The sequence below is a fragment of the Notothenia coriiceps genome, unplaced genomic scaffold (assembly GCF_000735185.1).
Source record: "Notothenia coriiceps isolate Sejong01 unplaced genomic scaffold, NC01 NC01_scaffold00018626, whole genome shotgun sequence".
In the NCBI taxonomy this organism is placed as follows: Eukaryota; Metazoa; Chordata; class Actinopteri; order Perciformes; family Nototheniidae; genus Notothenia; species Notothenia coriiceps.
Genome location: NW_011351327.1, coordinates 33,988 through 56,808, shown reverse-complemented (window position 1 = coordinate 56,808; position 22,821 = coordinate 33,988). Strand labels below are relative to the sequence as shown.

Here is a 22,821-nt window from a genome sequence, read left to right as displayed (position 1 = left end):
AGGTGTGTTTCCGAGCCGCTCCAACGAGAGTTACAACGAGAACGTGACGTCATATTTACACAAGACGGATCCTTTCTAGCCATAACCCCACACACCTAGACACGCACACACACACACACACACACACACACACACACACACACACACACACACACACACACACACACACACACACACACACACAGGGGAGGGATTTATCTGTATTTATGTATTTATACTTTTCTATACGGTAGTATTTAATGTATTCCTGCTTTGCTAACAATGTACTTCATTACAGTCATGCAAATAAAGGAAGATTCAATTAAAATATATATACAGTATATTTAGAGGGAGATGGATGCTGTTTGACCTACATGGGGATATTTCTACATCCTCTCTCAGGCAGTGGCCCTCCGCTGCGATTGGTCGGAGGCGAGGAAGACTTTGAAGGTCGGGTGGAGGTGTTTCACACAGGAAGGTGGGGCTCCATCTGCGACGACCAGTGGGACGACAGAGATGCTGAGGTAGCGTGCAGACAGCTGGGATTCGGGTACGTAAATAGGATTTTTCACACCACGTTAAGATGTATTCATCCATTTTACAATCCATTTTGAATCCTCCAGTCTGTCCGTAGCTCACAGGTTCATACTGAATATATAAATCATGAAAATATTGTTTAATTTTTTAAAACAGAGAGAACTGACATTTTAAATAATTGGGACCGAAATATACATAAATAATGTATATATTCTTTGTTATATACTGTAAAGCCCACATCCTCAAACTCATGGACACTGCATTTGTTGGGGCCTATTTTCAGTGGCGGATAAACACACAATTAGATACTCTAGTGGGGATTTGTTTGCCTTTGGTTGGATCAAAAGTGTAAAATATCAAATGGGTGAAGCTAGAGGTTGAGCAGATGTTAAAAGATCTGTTCCTGCAGAGTGACACTTTGGGCTCCAGATCGTGCCAACATGTGACTAAAGCCTCTTTATTACAGTATATGGTCAACACGCAATGATTGTATATTGAAAACAGCCTTTGTTCTCAAATAAATCCTGTCGACATAAACAAGGTTTTAAAAAGAAATCTGTATGTAGATGAAGATGACATTGGAGGGTTGTTATATCTAGTGAGCAGGTTGGTACACACACACACACACACACACACACACACACACACACACACACACACACACACACACAGACACACAGACACACACTGGAGGCATTGGTGATGGGGTATTTGTCGTAAGTGTATGCTAATGTACCGGAAACCCCTTTGAGGCCTTCTGACGCCTCTGTTTTTAATATAGTTTAAGAGTAGGCCTATATGTTCACTTTAATGGAGGTATTAATGCTGCTGTTGCGCTACGTGTCGCCTCATTACCGACACCTCATAAAGGAAAGGCGCCGCACACTCTCAGGACAGTGTATGGAGGGGGATTGACTCAATATAAACTGCACTGCCATTGTTCATCGTGATGAAGGAACAAGTCACGCAGTGCAACAGTGTGACTCATTTCTGGGTTTTTAATAGTTCCAATAGCTCCAATAACAATGGAGCTGTGAGTCACAAAGGAAAAGGCTTTGCAATATTCCTCGTATAGGATACATTGTTAGTTTTCTTTGTCTTTCCATTGAAGTAGTTGACAATACAATTATAGATTATAACCAGCCTTACCCTTTTAATCAGGAGGGATAAGTAAAACATGTAAAAGTACAAGACACAGGTGCTCCCATGAACAGGAAACAGATGTCACCATAGCAACTGACAGATGCTTTGCATGTATAACATCCTCTATGAACATGTGTCGAAGATTGTTGCTAATTGAAGACTGCATTTGAAGATCAAATAAGAGTAAGGCAGGATTGAGCCTGGGACTGACCCACACTGACTTCTTTTTCTCATAAGAATCAAACATGGAGGTATTTTCCTGGTGAAACAAAACAAAACCGTAAGTTTGTCTGTTGAGGTAGATTGTGTTTGAATGTGTTCAGATGTTCCCCTCCTCTCACACACAGTGTATCCCCTGAAGAGGTGTAACATCCCTGACAGCTTTCAAACAAACGATGAAGCAGTGAAGAGAAATATTACTCCTTCCATGTTCAACATTAGGTTGCATTTCATCTCCTGTGACACAGTGGGACATCTCACCAGCTGCGTGTGTGCTTCTGAATAATAAATGTGCTGATGTGCAGGTTCTCTCACAGCTGCACACACACAGTTTTGACATTCAAAGACAAATGAGGAGATTTGTTTTTTATCCCACATGAATAGTTTTTCTTTCACTGCGCCATACATGTGTTAAACAGTTAAACACTTTTAACAATCTCATATTTTGCCAACTCCTGCTAGGATATTATTCTACTACTGCACAAGATAACAGTAAACAGTGTTTTATTATGATATGTGAGGTTAGCTCGTAAACCCAAATCACTTTTTTTGAATTGATATGCCCCAAAGCTCACAAATGAATCACAAAATAAATGGGAATTCTTTCAACAGTATTATTTGGCCCAAGAGATATCCGATCAACTTACACGCAAGACATGAAAACATATATTTAATTTGCTTTACTGTACCTTAAAAATTCTGCAACAACATGAGACGAATAACACAAATGACAGAATTATCTTCTTATCCCTCCTTATTTTTTACCATATTGCCTAAAATGTCTTTAAAAAAGCTCCATATTTATAATATAAATAACATGTATGTGTTTGAAGGAGCTTGTGTGTTGACAGTAGATATACAACAAGTTCTCTTAAATCTTTCTTTTTTCCGTGGGCTTTACTGTTCTTTCATTTTCAGCTTAATATGAATTCCAGCTGTAGCCGACACACAGCAGAAAGGCATGGATTCACGCAAAACACACTGAAGTGCTTCATGTTGCATTTAGCATCAATAATTAATCTCCACATGAACATCCTAGCTTTTCATGATTTATGAGGATGGTTTGATTTATTTTGAGAGCATTTCTTTTACTTTTTTGCTATGTCTTGTTTTGTAGGAACTGGGCAACACTACAGCTACTTATTTATTTCTAGTGAATAAGCAATATTATCAATGTCATATATCAATCATAAAGACTTTGATGATCCCGTGACTCTAGTGCCACCCTGAGGTTGAAATGTGTGGGTTTATTTTAATTATTGAAAACGATTTGATGCTATGAAATTCATGTTCCCCTAAAGATGACATTTAATGACTTCCATGATCCTTTAACTCTTCATTTTGCACCATAATACAGTCAGAAAATATAATGAAAAAATGTGCTCATATGTTGTAGGGGCGTAGCGAAGGCCTGGTCGTGGGCTCACTTCGGTCAGGGGTCCGGCCCGATCCTGCTGGATGCCGTGAAGTGCACAGGAAACGAGCTCTTCCTGGACCAGTGTCCCCATGGCGACTGGGAGCAGCACAACTGTGACCACATGGAGGATGCTGGGGTCTCCTGCAGCCCGTATACAGGTACATGTACAGCACACACACACACACACACACACACACACACACACACACACATAGACCGATGTACACTGAGAGACTTGAAGCTGCTATTTATAGCTGCTGAACATCAATAAGTCATTACAGCATGAAGCAGCAACATCCTCTGTGTGACGAGCAGAACCAGGATTCATGGGAACTGAGGACTAACATGTGTACTGGCATGACATAGAGCTGGTATTCAGCAAAGCACCATTAATGATTCATCTGAAAATGATACCTTCATGTTTGCATCTATAAAAAATATATCTTGCCTCAAAGTTGCATTACGGTTTTTTCTTTTGAGTCGAGTGTAACCGCATGAATCCCTTTTACAGTCCCAAGACTTTGCCTCAATATGATTCTGTTTCAGACGGGGTGGTGCGCCTGGTTGGAGGAGACAGTCCCTGGGAGGGGCGGGTGGAGGTTTTCCACAGCGGGGACTGGGGGACGGTGTGTGACGACCACTGGAGCCAGCAGCATGCGGAGGTGGTCTGCAGACAGCTGGGCTACAGGTACGGAGAGATGCACACCGATGAATAACTTTTTTAATTGTTTTACTCGGATCCAATCAATCATTCGATGGGTTCTTCCTCGGCCAATTCTACACCCTTCGACCAAGTAACATGAAAATCAGACCAGTGTTTTTTTTAATGTTTTTGCTGATAAAAAATAATTGAAAACATAACGTCAGGGTGGAGGTTAGCAACCAAAATTACATTATTACTCACCTGCAAAAGCTCAACTAGTATTAATAATGTCATCATTATATTATTCTAATGTATTTTTTGACTAAATCAAACCAGAATTCAGGTAAATGATGTGATAATTTTTACCTGATGAGATGTAACTTTGCATGTGTTGTGTTGAGTATCTGTATGACTTCTCCTCCTCCTTCAGGGGTCACGCGGAGGTCGTATCTGACGGGATGTTTGGCGAGGGCGTGGGTCTGATCCTCCTGGACGACGTCCACTGTGAGGGGTCCGAGACGTCCCTGCTGGACTGTCCTCACGGGATCTGGGGCCGGACCGACTGCTCCCACAGCGAGGACGTCGGGGTCCGCTGCAGAAAACGACCCAGCCAAGAAACCAACCAGGTGCCGGTCATCGCACCTTCCACAGGTACGAAACGAGGGTGAACAACGCCTGGCTGCATATTGTTTTATATATATGGGGCGCTGATTAGAAAAATTCACCTCTTCATCTTCTGTGGTCCTGAAATCTGCCTCTTAGATTATTGAACGTTATTCATGGTCTCAGCGCCATCACTACACAAAAACTTGTTGAAAAGTCATAGTATTGTATGCCCTGGGAAATGACAAAAAAAGGGATAGATTTTCATCTAAATCAGGGGTGTCCAAACTTTTTTCACCGAGGGCCACTTACAGAAAGATATACAAAGGTCTGGGCCCCTCACTAGAGGTCAGGTATATGACCTCATAAGGAAAGTCATAAGTCAGCTAAATCAATCAAAAGTAGGTAAATTAAGCTTGATACTTGAATATGCTTTAAGAAAAACAACAGCCGACATCACAGCTCTCCATAGAGTTTAATTTATTTTGTTTTCAGCTCATTCCTTAAAACCGGAGCCTCAGATTGCTTATAATAAGAGGAAATAGGAAGGGTTTATTTCAAGCTTGTTATGTAAATAAGTTATTTGGCTTTTTGATTTCAGTTTTAATTGACTGAATTTATTTGAGTGGGCTTCTTGACACATTAATACTACTGTGTAATATATATTTTCATCTATATTTAAGAAGTACAAGACAAACACCAATTTCATTTGTGGGCCAGACTCCATTATACTTTTTGAATTTGCTGAGGGCCGATTCAAAATGTGCATTCGGCCCCCGGGACAGCCCTGATCTAAATGTATCTAAACAAAGGTCAAACAAAGAAGAGGTAAAGTATATCATATAAAACAATGATTAAATGATTAAAATATAGTACAATACAAAAATACATAGTATAGTGTGTTATGAAAAAGTCATTGTTAAGCATGTAAAACTTTAAAAAATCATCATAGTATTTAAGTATGTCATAAAAAAGGTTTAAAAAAATCATTGTATAGGGTGCCGTAATCAATATCACAAAAGTCGTAGTATAGTAAGTCTGTCAAAAAAAGATGTATTATTATTATGTACCAAAGAGATCATTAAAAAGAAACATTTGACTTCAATGTTGTGTGAGAGTACACCAGACTACTATGTCACATTTGATGTTCATTTGGAAAGAGTAGGAGGACAAAAGGACCGCTGCACTGCAGAAGTTTGGAGCCTGCTATTAATTTTGTTCCAAAAGGGTAAGCTGTCCCTGCAGAGTGCTGATGTCAGGCCAGCTGTGAACTGTTTACTTAATACAACTCTTTCAGCAGTAGACTCTACCTAATACACATTTGCTTTAAATTGCTAATCAACAAAGATGTTTCTGTCTGGCCTCTGAGAGATTGAAGTCTCCTTTAGTGCCACTGTATGATTATCAGTGTGAAAACTCCAGTGTTTTCCTGTGTCCAGAGAGTTGAAATGCCACATGTTGACAGCAGAGAGAATAAAGAGGTGTTTACTGCGCCTCCTGTAGACACACACTCCATTAGAATGAGAATAGCAGCAGAATAAAGAGGCACCAGGCACCAGATGACATTTACCTCTGCCAGCGGACATAACTCTCAGCAGACTGTTGACTGGAGTATGTAGGTGCACCCACATGAATATTAATCAGGGATGTGTGTTTTTTTCTCCCGTCAGGTCCCCTGGTCCGTCTGGTGGGGGGCAGCAACAGAAAGGAGGGTCGAGTCGAGGTGTATCTCCATGGTGACTGGGGAAGTATTTGTGACTCAGGCTGGAACGACCTGAATGCAGCCGTGGTGTGCAGACAGCTCGGACACAGGTTAGTATTTAAATGCATGATTCAACAGACAAAAGATCCTCACACAGCTATCTACGTATCTGTGCAACAGGACAAAGCATCTAGGAAAATGAACACCAAATATCAAGATCAGTATTAAACAGGCCTACATTGAACGCAAAACATCAACAAATGTAGTCAAATCTATATCATAAATCGCAGGAAAAATCCAATCTACTAAGTACATACGTAGAACAATAGAATACAATTATAAGTACTTGCCCATCTGTTACTTTAGGATTAGTTTTGACACCTATAGAAAGGACATATTTATGCACACATAACAGACATGAATAGTTTTATAATTACCGGTACAGTGGGTTATAGTGGAGTATTTGTTTGATAATTATAGGTAATAATGAAGTAATACCTTCCAAATGACTGAAGGAATAACTGGGAAGCTTAGTTTTTATAATGTCTGTATAAGTGGGTAATATTAGACTGAAATCAGTCATAAACGGCTAAATCAAAGAAAAAAAAGCATATTAAAGCCAATAGTCAAATTAAAAGTAGTAATAGTAATTTAATATTTTTGGTAACAATATGGTTACAGCATAATAGGGTTGTTTTTTCTGGCATTTCAACAATATAGCATAAATGTTGAGAATAAAGCTAAACCTGTGGTATATGCGCTAATGCTAGTAGTTTGATTTGTACTCATCATTTCTAGTTTATGCTCAAAATGCAAAAACACAAACATCTTTCTTTGATATTTCGTTTTTCTTATGCCTGGACCTCATACTGAAAGTTTATTCTCAACACTTAGACTTAATGAATTGAATTGCAGATTTATAAATAATGACTTTTTTTCCTTTAGCCAGGTCCTTATAGATCAATAGATTATCAGTGCAATATTTGAATGAAAAAATGCTAATATGTTGACATTAATTGGGTAATACCTGATCAAAATATTACGACTGTAGTAACTTCCACATCGTATGAAAATGACTTGCAGAATTGACTGTACATTACTATGCATTTTATTCATTCTTATTTAGCTAATCTCACCAACATTCTTTCTCCCCCTCAGTCTAGGAGCAGTAGCAGCGGGGGGGTTCGGTCAGGGCAAAGGGCCGATCCACCTGGACCAGGTGAGGTGCACGGGGAAGGAGGAGTTCCTCGGGGAGTGTCCCTCTCTGGGCCAGAGCACCCAGAGCTGCAGGCGGAGGGTGGATGCGGGGGTGAAGTGTGACGCCCCCCCTCGGGAGTCAGCGGCGGGGGCCAAGCCTCGGGAGCTGAGCTGTGGGCTGAGGAAGCTAGGGGAGGAGGAGGGCAAGAGGGAGAGCCAGGGGGAGGGAAACATGCTCAGGTAGGATATAGGACAAAGTGTGGAGGTACAAAACATCCAAATCTGAAACTCTGTCCTGGTGACATAAGACACTCAGGATTTGTAGTGGCATACAGAACACACAGTACAACATTTCCACAGTAAAATAGTATATTATATTTTAATTGAATTCAACTTTCAGAATAAGAAATATAAATTGCTTTATGTTATAGTTACTCCTATAAAGGATGGGAAAATGTATATTCAATCTAATATTTAATATTCCATTTCTCACATACTTATGTATATCCTGCTTTTTATTTTTTATTACTGTACATTTGTAATTCAACATGTAAATGTTCAACTTTTTTTTCTAATGCTAATTTATTTCTATTGAGATGTTTACATTTTGGAATGTTTATTTCTAGTCTTTTAATTTGTATTGTACAATGCCATATCTTTTTATGCTGCTGCAACATAAACATTTCCCAAATTGGGATCAATAAAGTATTTCTTATCTTATCATATCTTAAGACAAAAAAAAAAATGCCACAATGTAATTACATTTTTGGCCTGGTCTTTGGTTAGATAACGTTTTGATTCAAATCTCGTCCCATTGGCTGTCAGCACCTCGTGGCCCTGGCGGGTGTCGGTGTGGCTCCACTCTCAAGAAGATGGCGGCCCCCTCTGCAGTGGCACCCTGATCAGCCCCTGCTGGGCCCTGACCTCCGCCTCCTGTGTCAGCAGGTGAGACCACCGCCGGACTACAAATCTATACAAAAAATCAGTGAGAAGAAGTCATAACGCACCAACACTTGTCTCCACCCTCCTCCCCCCCCTGCAGGTTGGGCAGCGACCCCTCCAGGTACGTGGTGCGCGTCGGGGCGTCGGAGCAGACCCTCACTCCGCAGCAGGTGGTGGTCCACAGGAAGTTCAAAGGTCAGAGTGGAGGTCACGATCTGGCTTTGCTGAAGCTTCCCAGCACCAAGGGCCACTGCCTGACGTTCGACCCCAACACCAACGCAGCATGCCTCCCAGCTGCAGACGCTTCATCAGGAGGGATTCCTCCTTCTTCTTGCGTTGTCATAGTTACCGCTGGTTTGACAGGACCAGGTATGTGTTTTTCCTCTCAAGTGTACTTCAGTCATATCTCTTTTAATATAAAAGAATAAATTGTATATATTTTTTTTAAAAAGGGTTTCAAATGCCACTCATAGAAAATGCTGCTGTGTATCAAATGAAGCATTAATTAAATAACAGTCAGACATCAGCCATGACCTGCTTCTGTTGGTTGGCTCTGTGGATGTTAAAAATACTTTATTGTTTGGTTAAAAATATGAAAAAACTAATGGAAAAGTATATCTGAACATGGTGAAAAAATGATGGTCTACTTTCTTGAAAATACAGAGAAAAAGTCATAGTATACCATGTCGAAGAAATTATAGTAAAGTATGTTGAAAATATCTTTAAAAAAGCCTTTGTGTAGTATAAAATATGAAATGTTTTATTTATTTATTTTAAAATATACATAGAGTATGTCAAAAAACTACATAGCACAGTATGTCAAACATTTCAGTAAAAATCTACTTAGTATAGTATGTTGAAGAAATTCAAAAACACATTATAGTATATGGTATGTTTAAAAACATTCAAAGAAAATAAAAAATTACAAAGTATAGTAAGTTGAACATTTTGGAAAAAAACAACAATGCAGTACGTCGAAAATTTCAGAAGAAACGGCAAAGTATAGTAGGTCGATCGGTACACTTTGGGGTTACTTTTCTGTAGCAAGATTGCAAAGAAATGGCAAAATCCCAATCCATCCCCTGATAACCTCCTCATCAGCTGTGCTGTATTTAATGCTAATCAACAAATGTTACGATGCTAATACTGTGATTAGAAAATAAATGATATACTATGACAGTTTTATCCTCACTATGACACAAAGACATAGCAGAAAAACAAGCCTGTCAGATTCTATTAATGATTTAAGTTTGTTAATTAGATATAACAAATGCACTTCTTGCACTTTTTAAATGATTGATTAACAGTCACATGTAATCAATACATTGTTATTGATTAACTTAGAAATTAATCAACTAATTGTTCATTTATATAATCTCCTCCCTCCTCTCTCTCAGACTCAGTTCTTGCATCCTGGGTCCCTCTGATGTCGTCATGGCAATGTAAGAAGCGCTATGGCGACAGCTTCTCCAGCCATGGCACCCTGTGCGCCGGCAGCCCTCCAGACACCAGCCTCCTCCACGACAACGGTTGTCAGGGCAACTCCGGAGGCGGGCTGGTGTGTCAGGGGGAGTCCGGTCGATGGTTCCTCACCGGGGTCGTCACCGGGGGTAACGGCTGCTCCGACCCCTCCTCTCCGTCGCTGTACACTCGAGTCAGCCGCTTCAAGAGCTGGATCGAGGAAGTCACCAACACACACCCAGAGGAGGCACGAACACACACAGACACACAACAAGATCTCACACACGCTGACAGTGACCCGACACACACACACAGCGAGGGCAAGAGCGAGCACTCCCACGTGCACAAACACACACACGATCAACAGGAAACAAATGAAATCATTGATATTACTAAGAAACACACTCATCATACACACACCAAGCAGCACGTTAACACACACACACACCACGGAGGGGATGACACAGATGCACAGATCCTGGTCTGAGTGAAGCTGACCATCTGACCATGTGAGCGCCTGAGGAGGAGGAGGAGGAGAGTTACAGGAAGTAAACATTAAAGAAAAGAAAGATACCTCTAACTTAGGTCAGTGCAAACATGTCCGATCTGAACTAAGCGGTTAGTGTGTGTGTGTGTGTGTGTGTGTGTGTGTGTGTGTGTGTGTGTGTGTGTGTGTGTGTGTGTGTGTGTGTGTGTGTGTGTGTGTGTGTGTGTGTGTGTGTGGGCAGACCTTGCTGAGTGTGTGTGGGTGAGTTTGAGTTGCTTTACATGTGAGTTACAGCCCGACGAGAGGCCGAACAAAGACGTTTAGGTTGAGCCTGGCATGCTGATCGAGGCCTTTCACTGATACCCCAAAATCAAAAAAATCAGCATGGCATGTATTTTAAGTGTTCTAAAGATTCCGGGGATATTTCTGATGGTCACACGAGACTCTATGCTAAAAATTCACCTATTATTGTGCGTCTTTTGTGTGTTTAGTGACGGAAATCAACTAACTAACCACCAGAACATCTAGAATAAAGGCTGACTGTGTTATTGTTGTCTCTCTAACATTATAGACGAAACTCAGATATGGGCTTTTTTCCCGCAGGGCTCGTCTCTTCAGGCTGTTGTCTGTTTCCTAAACTGATGAAAGTACTGTTTAGACCCACGACTAAGCTATTTATCTTAGGACCATACCAGTGATTCTTCATGTTTTAGTGTATTTATCCCCATTTCCAATGATGTATGTGTCTACTGTTGACTATTTATAACTGTTAATTACATTTGTGCTGTACCTACGTAATGGGTGCTGCTTATTAATAAGGAACACTTGTTTTAAAAAGGTTAAAAGTGTTTATTAATGAAGAACTAACAAATAAAAGATCAGCATTTAAAGAGAGCAGGTTTATAATAACATCTAACTTCTGCTGTTGGCTAACAACTTTGTTTTTAAGGACTTCTTAGCATGTATAAAGGGAGGCTTGATATCAGAAAGAAAGACACTGAGTAAGAGAGATTATTCAAGAGGTTTTCTACCTGAGTGGTAAAGCAATACAAACCATCGATAAAGGCATAGCCAACATAGTTTAAAACCCCTTTATAATGGAGGTTTTGTTATAAAGTGGCTGACGATGTAGAGAGCCTCACGCACTTAAGCATCATAAATGTGAGGATTTTCTCAAAAGCCTTCCCCTTGCTTTCCTGGAAGCTGTTGGTTTCCATTGATTTCACAACGAAAACCTGTTGAATCCATCACGATAAATGTTAAATCTGCATTATTTCTGTTATCAGAGCCCCATTAATGCTGAGAGGTACCGCAGTGCTTACCTTCTCAGATCAATTCAACTGCATTACCTCGCAACAGTAATGGGAAAAAAAGACTTCTTGCAGACATGGTGATGGAATACTCAACTCACTCAAGCTAATTGATTTCAATTCCAATGGGAAAACTATAGAAACATTGGCAGCTCAAAAAAAGCCTACCAAATGGTTGTCAGCAATTATATCAAGTGTACGTCATTTTTAGTTATAGATAAAACTTGCAAAAACATCGGTGTGGTCCTTCAAAACTGTACAGGAAAATTCTCTCCTTTGAAAGCCATTGTAAGACGACTGTCGGGTATTTAAATATCTTTTTGTTTGAGTCCAGCAGAAGGTTCTAGATAGATAGATAATTAGATAGCTCTCCTCCTGAGATTAGATATTCTGTGTTACTGCGTACTCTCTTAACTGAATTAGATAGCCGATCCCTCGAAGTTAAATGTTGTCTGTTATTCTGCGAGCGGATATGCCATCCAACCAGAAGATGGCAACATTGCTCTATTTTTTCACGGGGCCCCGCCTGCTGGATAACATGGCCCTGATACTTCTTTTTATACTGTTGCTATAAGTGTAAGGATTTGTGCTTTGATGTACTGTGAACCATTGTGTCGTGAAGCATCTTGTAGCCTGCAGCTGCTGTTTCTCCAACCTGTCTGCTGTTATAATCCTGTACATTAATCTAACACCTCCTTCCTCCCTGACGATTGATGTGTTACCATGCAGATCCTGTAGGTTAATGTAAATACTGTGTGTCTGAGGGAGCAGTGTGGAGAGTTTCCTGGTGTTACACCCGTCAGCTGCTCCTCAGTGTAATGTGCTGAATCATGGTTGAGTATTAAATCATATACCTGGTGAGCCCTCAGTGTTGGTGTCTCTTCTCTTTCTTATTATTAAATAATACACGTGAATAAACTGTCTTCTTATGTTAAAAGAATTCTTCGTCCACAGAAAAATGTGGATAACATTATTACATTACATGTTGTTACAAACTTTTATCCAAAGCGAATTACATACTCAATACTGTGGGCAATCCCCACAGGAGCAATTTGGGGTGAAGTGTCTTGCCCAAGGACAAAATGACATGCTGACTGCAGTGGGGTATGAATCGGCAACCTCCTGATCCCATCACCAAGGCTCTATCCACTGCGCCACACGTCTATAGTAAAGGCAAAAATGTTAAAACCTAATAAAAAAACTAAACACAATTTGCGACTGTGGCTGTGTGGTCGTCTTTCAACCAGAAGGTTGTGGGTTCGATCCCAGCCCATGCAGTCAACATGTCGATGTATCCTTGGGCAAGATACTTAACCCTGAGTTGCTCCCGATGGCATGGCCAACGGTGTGTGAATGTGTGTGAATGTTAGGTCCTAGAGTAAGGTACACTGCTCTGTATGAATGGGTGTGAATGGGTGAATGATATGTAGTATGTAAAGCGCTTTGAGGGGTCTTAAAGACTGGATAAAGCGCTATATAAGTACAGTCCATTTACCATTTACCTCAGCTCCTTTCATGTATATTGGAGTAATAAAGCAGACACTTTCTCAGGCAGGTACTGTATATGAGTACCATTTCCCCCTGGGCTAATCAGTATTACCTAGGGAATGGTTATCCAGTGTTTACCAAAAGTGTGCAAAATAATACTGGCAGACTGAAATAAAGACTGTTTAAATGCTGAGAATCTAGGGGGATGTGATTGTTTTTTTTAATTTCCATTTCCGGTATTTAACAGTATATATATTTTTTTTTATATATATATAAGTCTTTTTAAAAAGGTAATATTTTATTTCTCTTGGTATTCAAATATAGTGGTATTCTAATTTGGAGGTATTTATTAGATAGTATGATTTTTTTCTAGCATTGATTACAAATACTGAAACATTTTTGCTGGGCCAAAATCAATGAGACAATTCAGGGCAAAGTCATCTGGCTTATTGTTTTTCTTTTTTTGAAGAGTGATTACACAAGACTGCCAGCTGATGTTGGTGCCACCTGCCAGGGGATGTTTATAGAACTTCAAACTTGTACTGACTGGCCTTAGGGGTGCTGTTTTATTGATTTAACCATGCGACTGGGAATGATCCATCTCAAATCTGCAATTTGGCCCAGGTCTAAAATTACCACCTGCCAACGCCAATAAAATCTTGTCATTACCTTATCTGAGTCATCATCAGAAGAAAAACTATTGCATGGTACAAACAAAATTTGTCTGTACACAACTTGTAGAAAGAACATGCTTTTTACCCTGCAAAACAACATAGCAGTATTTTCTTCTTTGCAAATATATATATCATGTCAACGTTGACAATCCTTCAACGCTTCAGTTATTTGTTATGACAGTTGGTCCTATCTCAATAAATGGCTGATGGCAGCAGGGAGCCCAGAAAGAACTCCACAGCCAAGAAGGGGAAAACAATACAGTCATATTAATGTATTCGTTCGTCCTTAATAAGATTTGAATTCATCCTACTACCCAAATTATAAGGTGATGACACACAGTATAGACAAAGTTAGTTAGCTTGTTTTACAGTTGTTTTGGTTTAATCTTACAGAGTGTTTATCCGGATATTATAAATATAAGCACTGCTTTCCCAGCAGCAACTGACACAATTAGCAAGCTAGCTGTTGGAGCATAAATCAGCTATTAATCTGATATTTGTTAAGACCAAAATACAGCTAAAAGGAAAGTGAATAATTGGCTTGCATCAACTGTAATGGATGACCAAACTAATCCTAATGTTGCTCCGAGTCTGCTTTGATAGAAAGTGTTTGCTAACATGTTCACCAAATAAAACTTAATATTAAGTCCGTCTCTGAGCGTAACTTTCAACAGGCTGAAATGACATATATGTGGAAGTGAAGCTGAAATTGTTTGGCTTTAAATATTTTCCGTCCAACAAATCTCTTTTTGTTGGATGGAAGCAGCAATGTCTTCAGTCTCTCTGGAGTGTGTGCTGGTGCTCTTGAGCAAGGCACTGGACCCCCACAATGCCTCCTGCATGCTGTATTGGAACTGCCCAATGATCCTAATACCAGGATGGGTTAAATGGATGGTATACATTGCACTCTGTGCATGTGCTGTGTACCTGTGTGATAATAAATCACTCCTCCATTGCCATTATGCATCACTTACAACTATAGAAAGTTCTACTTTTACAGTTGGCTTTTACAGCACAAATGAAAAAGGCAGGGTCTGATTAGTAAACTGTTCCAATTAATAAAGACTTTATGAAGTGTATAATGAATGCTAAGCTTAAGTAGTTCATGGGTGATTGAACGACACCCTTTTCCTCAAACCTTTTCCAATTTGTCCTGTTAGTGAAATTACCACAGTTTAAATATTCATCTTCCCACATTGGATGTTTCCATGTGTATTTGCTCATTATGTCATTACTTGTTTTACAATTTATGGGCGTGTACCAGCGTTCCTATACGCAGCGGGGCCCTTCACACTGAGCTAATGTGGGAAGAGATGGTTTCGTCTATGATGAACTGCTTCAAAAATGATCCCATTATTTCCAGGCCTGTGCCTGGCAGCGGCTGTAAAAGACATAAAGTCTTGGTGCTTAATCCTGTTAGTGCTGCAAACCTGACACTGCTTATTGGCTCTGTGGTAGTGTGTGAACATTCAGGACCTAACTGTTTGCCCTCTAAATATACTGTACAGAATTCAATTATTACAGTTATATTTGACTGCCATTACACTGATATGGCATGTTTGCTGTAACAGGAACAAAACATAGGTTTATAATTACGTGTTTTGCACTTGTGTGATCTGATTAAGTGCATCTGCATCATGGGATAAGCAATTATAGCAATTTTAAAATGGTAAATTAATTAAGTGTCCATCCTTAATGTCATGATCATTAAGGAAACAGTGAATGTTTGAGTATATCGATTTCAGGTATCCTTGATAGAGGGCGGGTGGTGATGACAAGCGGAGTAAAGTTGCTCTGTAGGTGAAGATGGATTAGCTTGTCAGCCTGGGGTATCAGGAGTAGCGATGGTTTGGCATGTCTTTGTCAGGACTGGGATCGGGGGACCATGCCTAGAGCGGGGACACCGGTGTTTTTAGTTGAGTGGAAATAGGACATTAGTCACTGTGGCGTAGAGACAACACACGATGACTGCTGAAATGGCTTTGTGTCCGATATGGTAGCTTGAAGGCCAAAGTCCAGGTCAGCCAGTGTTCACTTTGAAAACAGTATCAAGGACTTGTAAGGTTAGATTGTCACTGAATTTACTAGCCCTGAAATCAGAGCAAATGTGGCAAATATGTGTTTATTAATAGAAATGGGAAGAGATTGTTAATTTGAGTCAAAAGGGACATTATTGACCAAAAGTGTTTAGGCCACCCACTCTAATACAGAAAATCACAACATCTCATAAGTGACCTATTGCAGAGGATAATGGACCAATCTGCATGGTAATGGTATTTTTGGATCGGTAAGTGAGGAGTTAGACAAAGCTGAAATGGGCTGTCATGCCTGGTAATTGTGCTGGGAAAGCATACAATTGCTTCACTTGGAAAGATCAGTATAGCATCCAAGAACAGGGAGTGTTTGAAAAACAAAGGAGCCTTTTCTTAAAATATTGACTGAGACCTACAAAATTACATAAAAAAACACAGTTTTTGTTATGATTCAAATGTTCTGAAAACATGTTCACATCTAATCAAATCATACTGTAAAGTTCTAATAATGAGTACAGTCTGTTAAGTAATTTGGTTTGTCTGGGACCTTCATTGTTGTGAATGGATTAATTAACTGTAGACAAAGTGACACATAAACATAACAGCCCATTAATTGAAGTTGTCTTTGTGGCGAGAGTGTTTGAAATCTTCATGCCTGTAAAACTGTTGAATACCATTTTGTTGTTGCCTGTACCATTTGACACATTCAAAATGGTATATGTCATGGCCAGGGATCTTATACCACACTCTGTGCACTTGTGTTACACTTCAAGTATGAAAGAAAAAGCTGCCTTTCATATTATTTATAGACATGTAAGCCATGCACTTGTTGAGCAGGGACATTGACAGTACTGACGAGGGCTGATTGTGATTATAGTTTATATGTGTTGCTGTCTTTTTTCACTGATGTGCTGGACACATTATCATTACTTTGTCATCAGAATGAGTTGGTTGAATTAAAGTGACAACTGTGCAGCTCTTAAAGATAACATGGTCCATTCTATACACTAAAATCCGAAAAATGATGGCAGATTATTTTGTATGTTGGTTGGTTGGTCTTCTGTAATACAAAAAGGCCAGAATCACATCTGTCAAGTCAAAGGCTCTGATTGTTATTGAGTGTTTTTTGCAGACTTGACCCATTTCATTATCTCATCATTGTTTATGCACTTTTTTGGGAGAATGTGAAATGCAATAATATTACATAAATTAGACATTTTAATAACGTAGGCTTCAGAAGCACACTAGTGCCCTCTAAAAAAACAACCATTCATTAAATAGATTTCCTTTTTTTTCATTACTTGCATGTTTCTCAAATGAAAAGTACACAAAAGCTTAATTTATTTATGAATTGCTGATTGGCTGTCAATGTAATCAGTCACATACATCTATCATTCATATATGCACTCTTAATTAGGTTGGATAATGTTCCTGCTGAGTGATAACCTGTTTTATCATGACGGATCCCTGTTCTCTGTAGGAGTTCATCACAAACAATCTCAACCAAGCTGTGTTCAATGATTTTAGGCTTGTTGACAGACGCTTATGCCACAGACCAAAAGGTGATAAGATAGAATAACTAATTAGATACCAGTCAAATGTATCACACTAAACCTCCCGACTGCTTCTTTTTCTTAAACCTATCAATATCAAATGACAACACTGTTCTTGTATCACTCAAGTGCCACAGCTTGTGGTTCAATGTCCAATAGAAGTTGTTTTTGGTCAACAACCGCTTTTTAGAGAAAGAGTTGAAACGTGGAGACATGCAGCAAATGGTCTAGATCGAGATGCTATACGGCGGCCCCAATAGAGGCAATTTAACGAATATTGTAAGGATGACAAATTGGCACGACTTGTCCCAGTAACCTCATCTTTTAAATTCCTGTCAAGTGAACAACAAAGTATAACACACTGATCACAGTTGCTACTTTAACTGCCTTTGTGCTAACTGTAGTGACATTTAAAATGATGTCCTATCACTTTAATGGATTAACTGAATGTCCTTAGAATCAACAAACATTGTATTGCAGCATTGATTTTTCTCATAGTTGACCGATGTGTTCTTGATTAATCATATTCACAATATTGATCAATTGATAACAGATTCATTTTAACCACCCATAGCCCTGTAGTATTTACAGATCTGTAAACTGGTAACAACTTGGTTTAAAAATGGTTTATATGGGTGAATAGTTTTTCAGATAATATTCATTATTTTGATATTACAAAATATAACATGGAATATGTATAATATTTGGAATATGTATGGATTTCTGCAGCTGCTAATTGCAGGGATTTGAGATGGGTGCTAGGCACAATATTGTCATAGTAACTGTGAAGATAATCCAGTTGTATATCAACATCAAACAAATCCAATAAAGGCAAGCAAGCTTGAAGAATTATTGGTGTTGCCACAATGTTTCCTTTAGTATAAATTAACACGCTTTTACATGTAAGATATATCTAGCTTCACTTTATCAAACTTAATAGTTCGATAGGTCTTTAATAGAAATATAAAATCATACTGAGAAAAGAAAATACTAAATTATTTGTTGTTGATTTCATTTTGTGTTTATACTTTAGTTTGACATTTCTGTTATAAGCAGCTGTATGTCATCTTGTGTTTTATACAGTACAGTCCATGTGATCTGAGGATGTTCTTGGAAACCAATCACACACACACAGCGCTTTGCATTTGGAGCCAGATGCAGTCTCTCATCTCCCTCTCCTAATTACTCATTATTTTACAAACAGAACATTGTAAATAGCACTTACACATTATTCCATTTAATAACTATGGTTCCCCCACCCTTAGCCCCCAAAAAGAAGACGACCGCAGCAATTACATGAAAATCTATCGACCTTATCATCGTGGTGGTGAATATTCTTAGGATTGTTAGGGTTTGAAAATAACGCTGAGTGAGTGCAAAATGTGCTGGAGATGTTACATACTTACCAAACATCCCTTTTAAAGAGCATGGCTAAAGCAATACAACGTAGGTCGACAGGAGAACATTGCCATTGTATCACCTAAGAAGGACGAATGATTGAAGTTAAATGTTTAAAATGTGTTAAATAATAATGTTAAAGGTCCCATGTCATGGCCATTTCTACTGCTCATAATTCCATTGTTGAGGTATACTAGAATAGATTTATATTGGGCAATTTTCCAAAATTGCATTGGTTTCTCATACAGCATCTCTGTATAGTATGTGTATTCACTCTCTGTTCTAAACGGCTTGTTGGAGCTCCTTCCAACTGTTTAAACGTTTTTTCAGGTATTAATCTGATGGTGCACATGGCTTTCTGGACCCAGGCATGTCCTCCAAATGGAGTTACAGCACCATTTGTTTTTGTTTCTAGAGAATGTGCAGACAGGGTTCTCAGGCTCCTATTTTGTGTCCTCTCAAACAAAGGGGAAATATGTTGTTAAGCTCAGCCTACTCTACCTTTCAAATTGCGAGCCAGGTGACTGAAGTTGAACTGCCGCTGCTATACTGTACTGTAGGTCCTTGCTCTTCTTTGCAGCCATTGTGTTCAGTGGAAAAATCTGCAGACACAAGCTGTTTTCAAGCCTGATGAGATGAGGGGGGCCTATCAGTGACACACAGATCAAGTGTTATAGGGGACACACCAGGGACCGGTTGAAACGACCCAAGCTACACCAACATTTCTGCAAAGATAATGAGCTGTAACATAAAAGCACAAAGCATAAAAGAACATGCAGAATATTGGCAGTGGCATCCACTCATCCAGTCATGATGGATTTTAATTGTAGGTGCCGCTCTGTCATAGAGGTATTAAGATGGATATCATGGGCATAGAGCCTGTATTTTTTCCAAAACTCCCCGCCCCTGAAATGATTGTAATTTGTTTCTATTACAGTCTGATAATCCGACTTTAATAGAAAGAGAACAATTCAACAAAAATAAACAAAGTAAAAAGAGCAAAGGTTCAACACTATAGAAAAAACTATCAAAGCATTCCGGACATGTTCGTTTGGGGGAAGACCCCCAGGCGGACCTAGAACACTGTGAAGGAATTACAGATTCCATCTGCTCTGGGAAGGCTTCAGGATCCCCCAGTAAGAGCTGGAGGGGGTATCTGCGGAGGAAGACGTCTGGGAGAGTTTGCCTAGTCTGTGACCTGGACCGAGGTTTTTGTAGAATGTTGCCGGCTAGTCAGCCAATTAGCTGATTTCCAGCAGCACATTTAACAGTTACCATACTGCAGATGTCAGGTGCTGGTGTTGTCCATATGCTTTAACGCCACTCCTAAATATACACTGTATATGCACATAACATATAGCTACAGCGTTAGCTAGTTTGTTTTTCTTCCCAGCGGCAATCTGGCAGCCGGCCAGCTGCTGTCAATCAAACACAGACACACCCCTCCAGCCAGCTAAAATGAAAAGGTGCATATCTGAAATCTCCCAACAGATCCTTCTTTGACATCTTCATTATACAAATTACAAAATGTGCTAATTTTCAGTTCTTCACTTTTTGTTTTCTATTAGAACATGTTTACATGCTTCAATGTGTCTGAACATATCTGCATACGCCCTCTGTCTGAAAGGTTTTTATTAGCACCTGTCTGTTAAGCCCCCCCTTTTCAAAAAATCTGATAGGCTTGGGAGAAAAAAAAAAACACCTGTGCAACGGTAGTTCAAGCCGAGGGTGGAGTAGCAAATTCCAATGAGGCAGCATGTGGAAGAGTAAGGAGAGCTATATCTGATAAAAACACATTTTCTGACTGAGGCTGCAGATAAAAAAGTGTGTTGTTTTAATTCACAGTTTGTTTGTTGGTGGAACTCCAGAAACCAATGTTTACTGTATGTGCAAAAGGAATGAATACTGCATGAATTTTACATGATATGGTCCCTTGAATACATTTTACACATTGGCAATATGTATAGTTTGATTACAGTGATATTCAATTGCAGATATTTAAATATATCATCTGTAATGTTTCAGTCATAGAGGTCACATGTCGATAGTGGTGCTTTTTATATAGTGCAAGTTAATACTATAGGCCTAGTGTCCTCGAACTCTGGAGCCAGTGTGCTATCCTCGAGAAGCTACTTTGTCAGAGATACAACATAACGGTATCTGATGTATCAGTTTACAGTGCATCCAAAAAACGAATTGTTTTAATAAACAGCCAATAATTGGACATTTTAAATCAGGCCATGAACATTTGCTGTCTGATTTTATGCTGAGCACTAGACAAAGTGGCACAACATCAGGGCAAAGTGATTACCTTGCTGACGAGTTGGAGGTGTGCAGTTTGTTACCTTCAGCTCTTCCTCAAACTGCTCAGTGTGACTGCTCCTTCCTTTTCCTTTACTCAATACTATAATAAAAAATTATTTGATGTTCAACTAAAACAACACTGACTGCTTCATTTTTTATATTGATGGATTTCAGTGAGCAACTTTTTAACTTTCACATGACTTCTTTACAATAAAAGTCTTACCCTGTTGCACACGTCAAATGCGTTTTATTTGAGGCAGCAGCAGTGTGAAATGTTAGCTTTACATCAACTTAATTCAGCTCAGATATGGCTGTAGAAGCTTGAAAATTAAATGAATTAGATATATTTAATTACACTTTATTGCATACATTGATGTTTGCAACAATGGCAGACTCTGCCACAACTGAAGGAATTATCCTTTTGCTTTTGTCACAGGCTTTGCTGCCTCACAAAGAAGGCGCTGTCTCAAAGAAATTCCTATAATTGGATTGTCCTAAATACTAAATTGCATTATTAGTTGCAATTTCTACAATTGAAGTCACCATGCGGAGAGTTTTTGATTTGCTATTGATTTGCTATTGATTTGCTATTGCTAAACAAGTGATAGCCTTAGCCATGAATAGTGTAACAAATGGGTTTGACTTGTGTTTCTGTGATCAAATGAGACCTAAATTACCCGTGTTTTGGAGGGCAATCCTCCCTGCAAATTAGGATGAACATAGTTTCAAGGTAAAATGGTCAAAATGTGTATTTAGAAATAAGTGGGGCAAAAGTAGGATTATAACAATAACTCAAGTCTACAGTTTGTGGAATAAATATACATGTTTAGTAGCCTCTGTAGGGACCAAAGGTACAGTATATGTTTTCACTGTCTTCCCTTGTTTTTTATTCAGAGTTAAGCATAGTCAAAACATTTCATGGAAATTCCAACATTCAAATAAGATTTACCACAAAGCATATTTTAGTCATGTTATCTGCTGGTAGATAAACAGAAGCAAACATGAAACTAAATATAACCAGCAAACAGCGGTTGCCACAACAAAGGCAGATGTGTGGTATACATTTCATTTGTGCAACTTCACCTCACATGTATGTGTTTATATTGCAGAAAAAGTTATATATTGCTGATAGAACATCACATTATTTAAGCAACAGAGGCCTAATGACTTTGATGCGTCATTTTTTATTGAGATAAAGATGCACATCTGTATTGAACTGTGAAACTCAGATGAGAGCAGTTAAAGTACATTGAGGCTGAACACAAAGACAATGATGGCAAGCAAAGATTTATTGCACACAGAATCTTAAAAGTGTGATTATAAAAGATAGAACGCTTATCCCCACGTCATTCACTGAAGACAGGTTGACAAACCATATGTAGAGAATGTGTAGATATAAAATAATTGATAAATTGTGCCTAAATCTTCTGTTTGAATTGTAGCATTACATCTCATAGGTTGTATTTTGATTGGTGATGAGTCTGAAAATGATAAAACTGTGCTCAATGTTGTGTGATGAACTATAGCCACCCTTCCAGATATTTCTCTCCAAATAAAACTTGGCATACTGTGTGCATCCCTCTTGTTCACTTAAGTGCTAATGAAAGGGTTGAGCAAATCAATAATGCAACTAAGTATTCAGGATAATCCAATTCAAGGAACATCTTTGAGTCAGCCCCTTCTTTGTGAGGCAGCAAAGCCTGCAACAAAAGCAAAAGGATAATTAATTTG

The 22,821-nt window shown here is 39.1% G+C and overlaps 1 protein-coding gene across 1 annotated transcript; it reads left to right on the top strand.

Moving 5' to 3' along the window:
• Window positions 1-353: 353 nt before the first annotated feature.
• On the top strand, window positions 354-12,508 carry LOC104951157 (neurotrypsin-like). The gene is made up of 9 exons (XM_010777792.1): window positions 354-529; window positions 3,275-3,453; window positions 3,842-3,983; window positions 4,369-4,589; window positions 6,212-6,353; window positions 7,402-7,680; window positions 8,266-8,385; window positions 8,483-8,751; window positions 9,780-12,508. The coding sequence occupies exons 1-9, from the start codon at window positions 354-356 to the stop codon at window positions 10,328-10,330; spliced, it is 2,079 nt and encodes a 692-aa protein (XP_010776094.1). The 3' UTR covers window positions 10,331-12,508.
• Window positions 12,509-22,821: the final 10,313 nt, after the last annotated feature.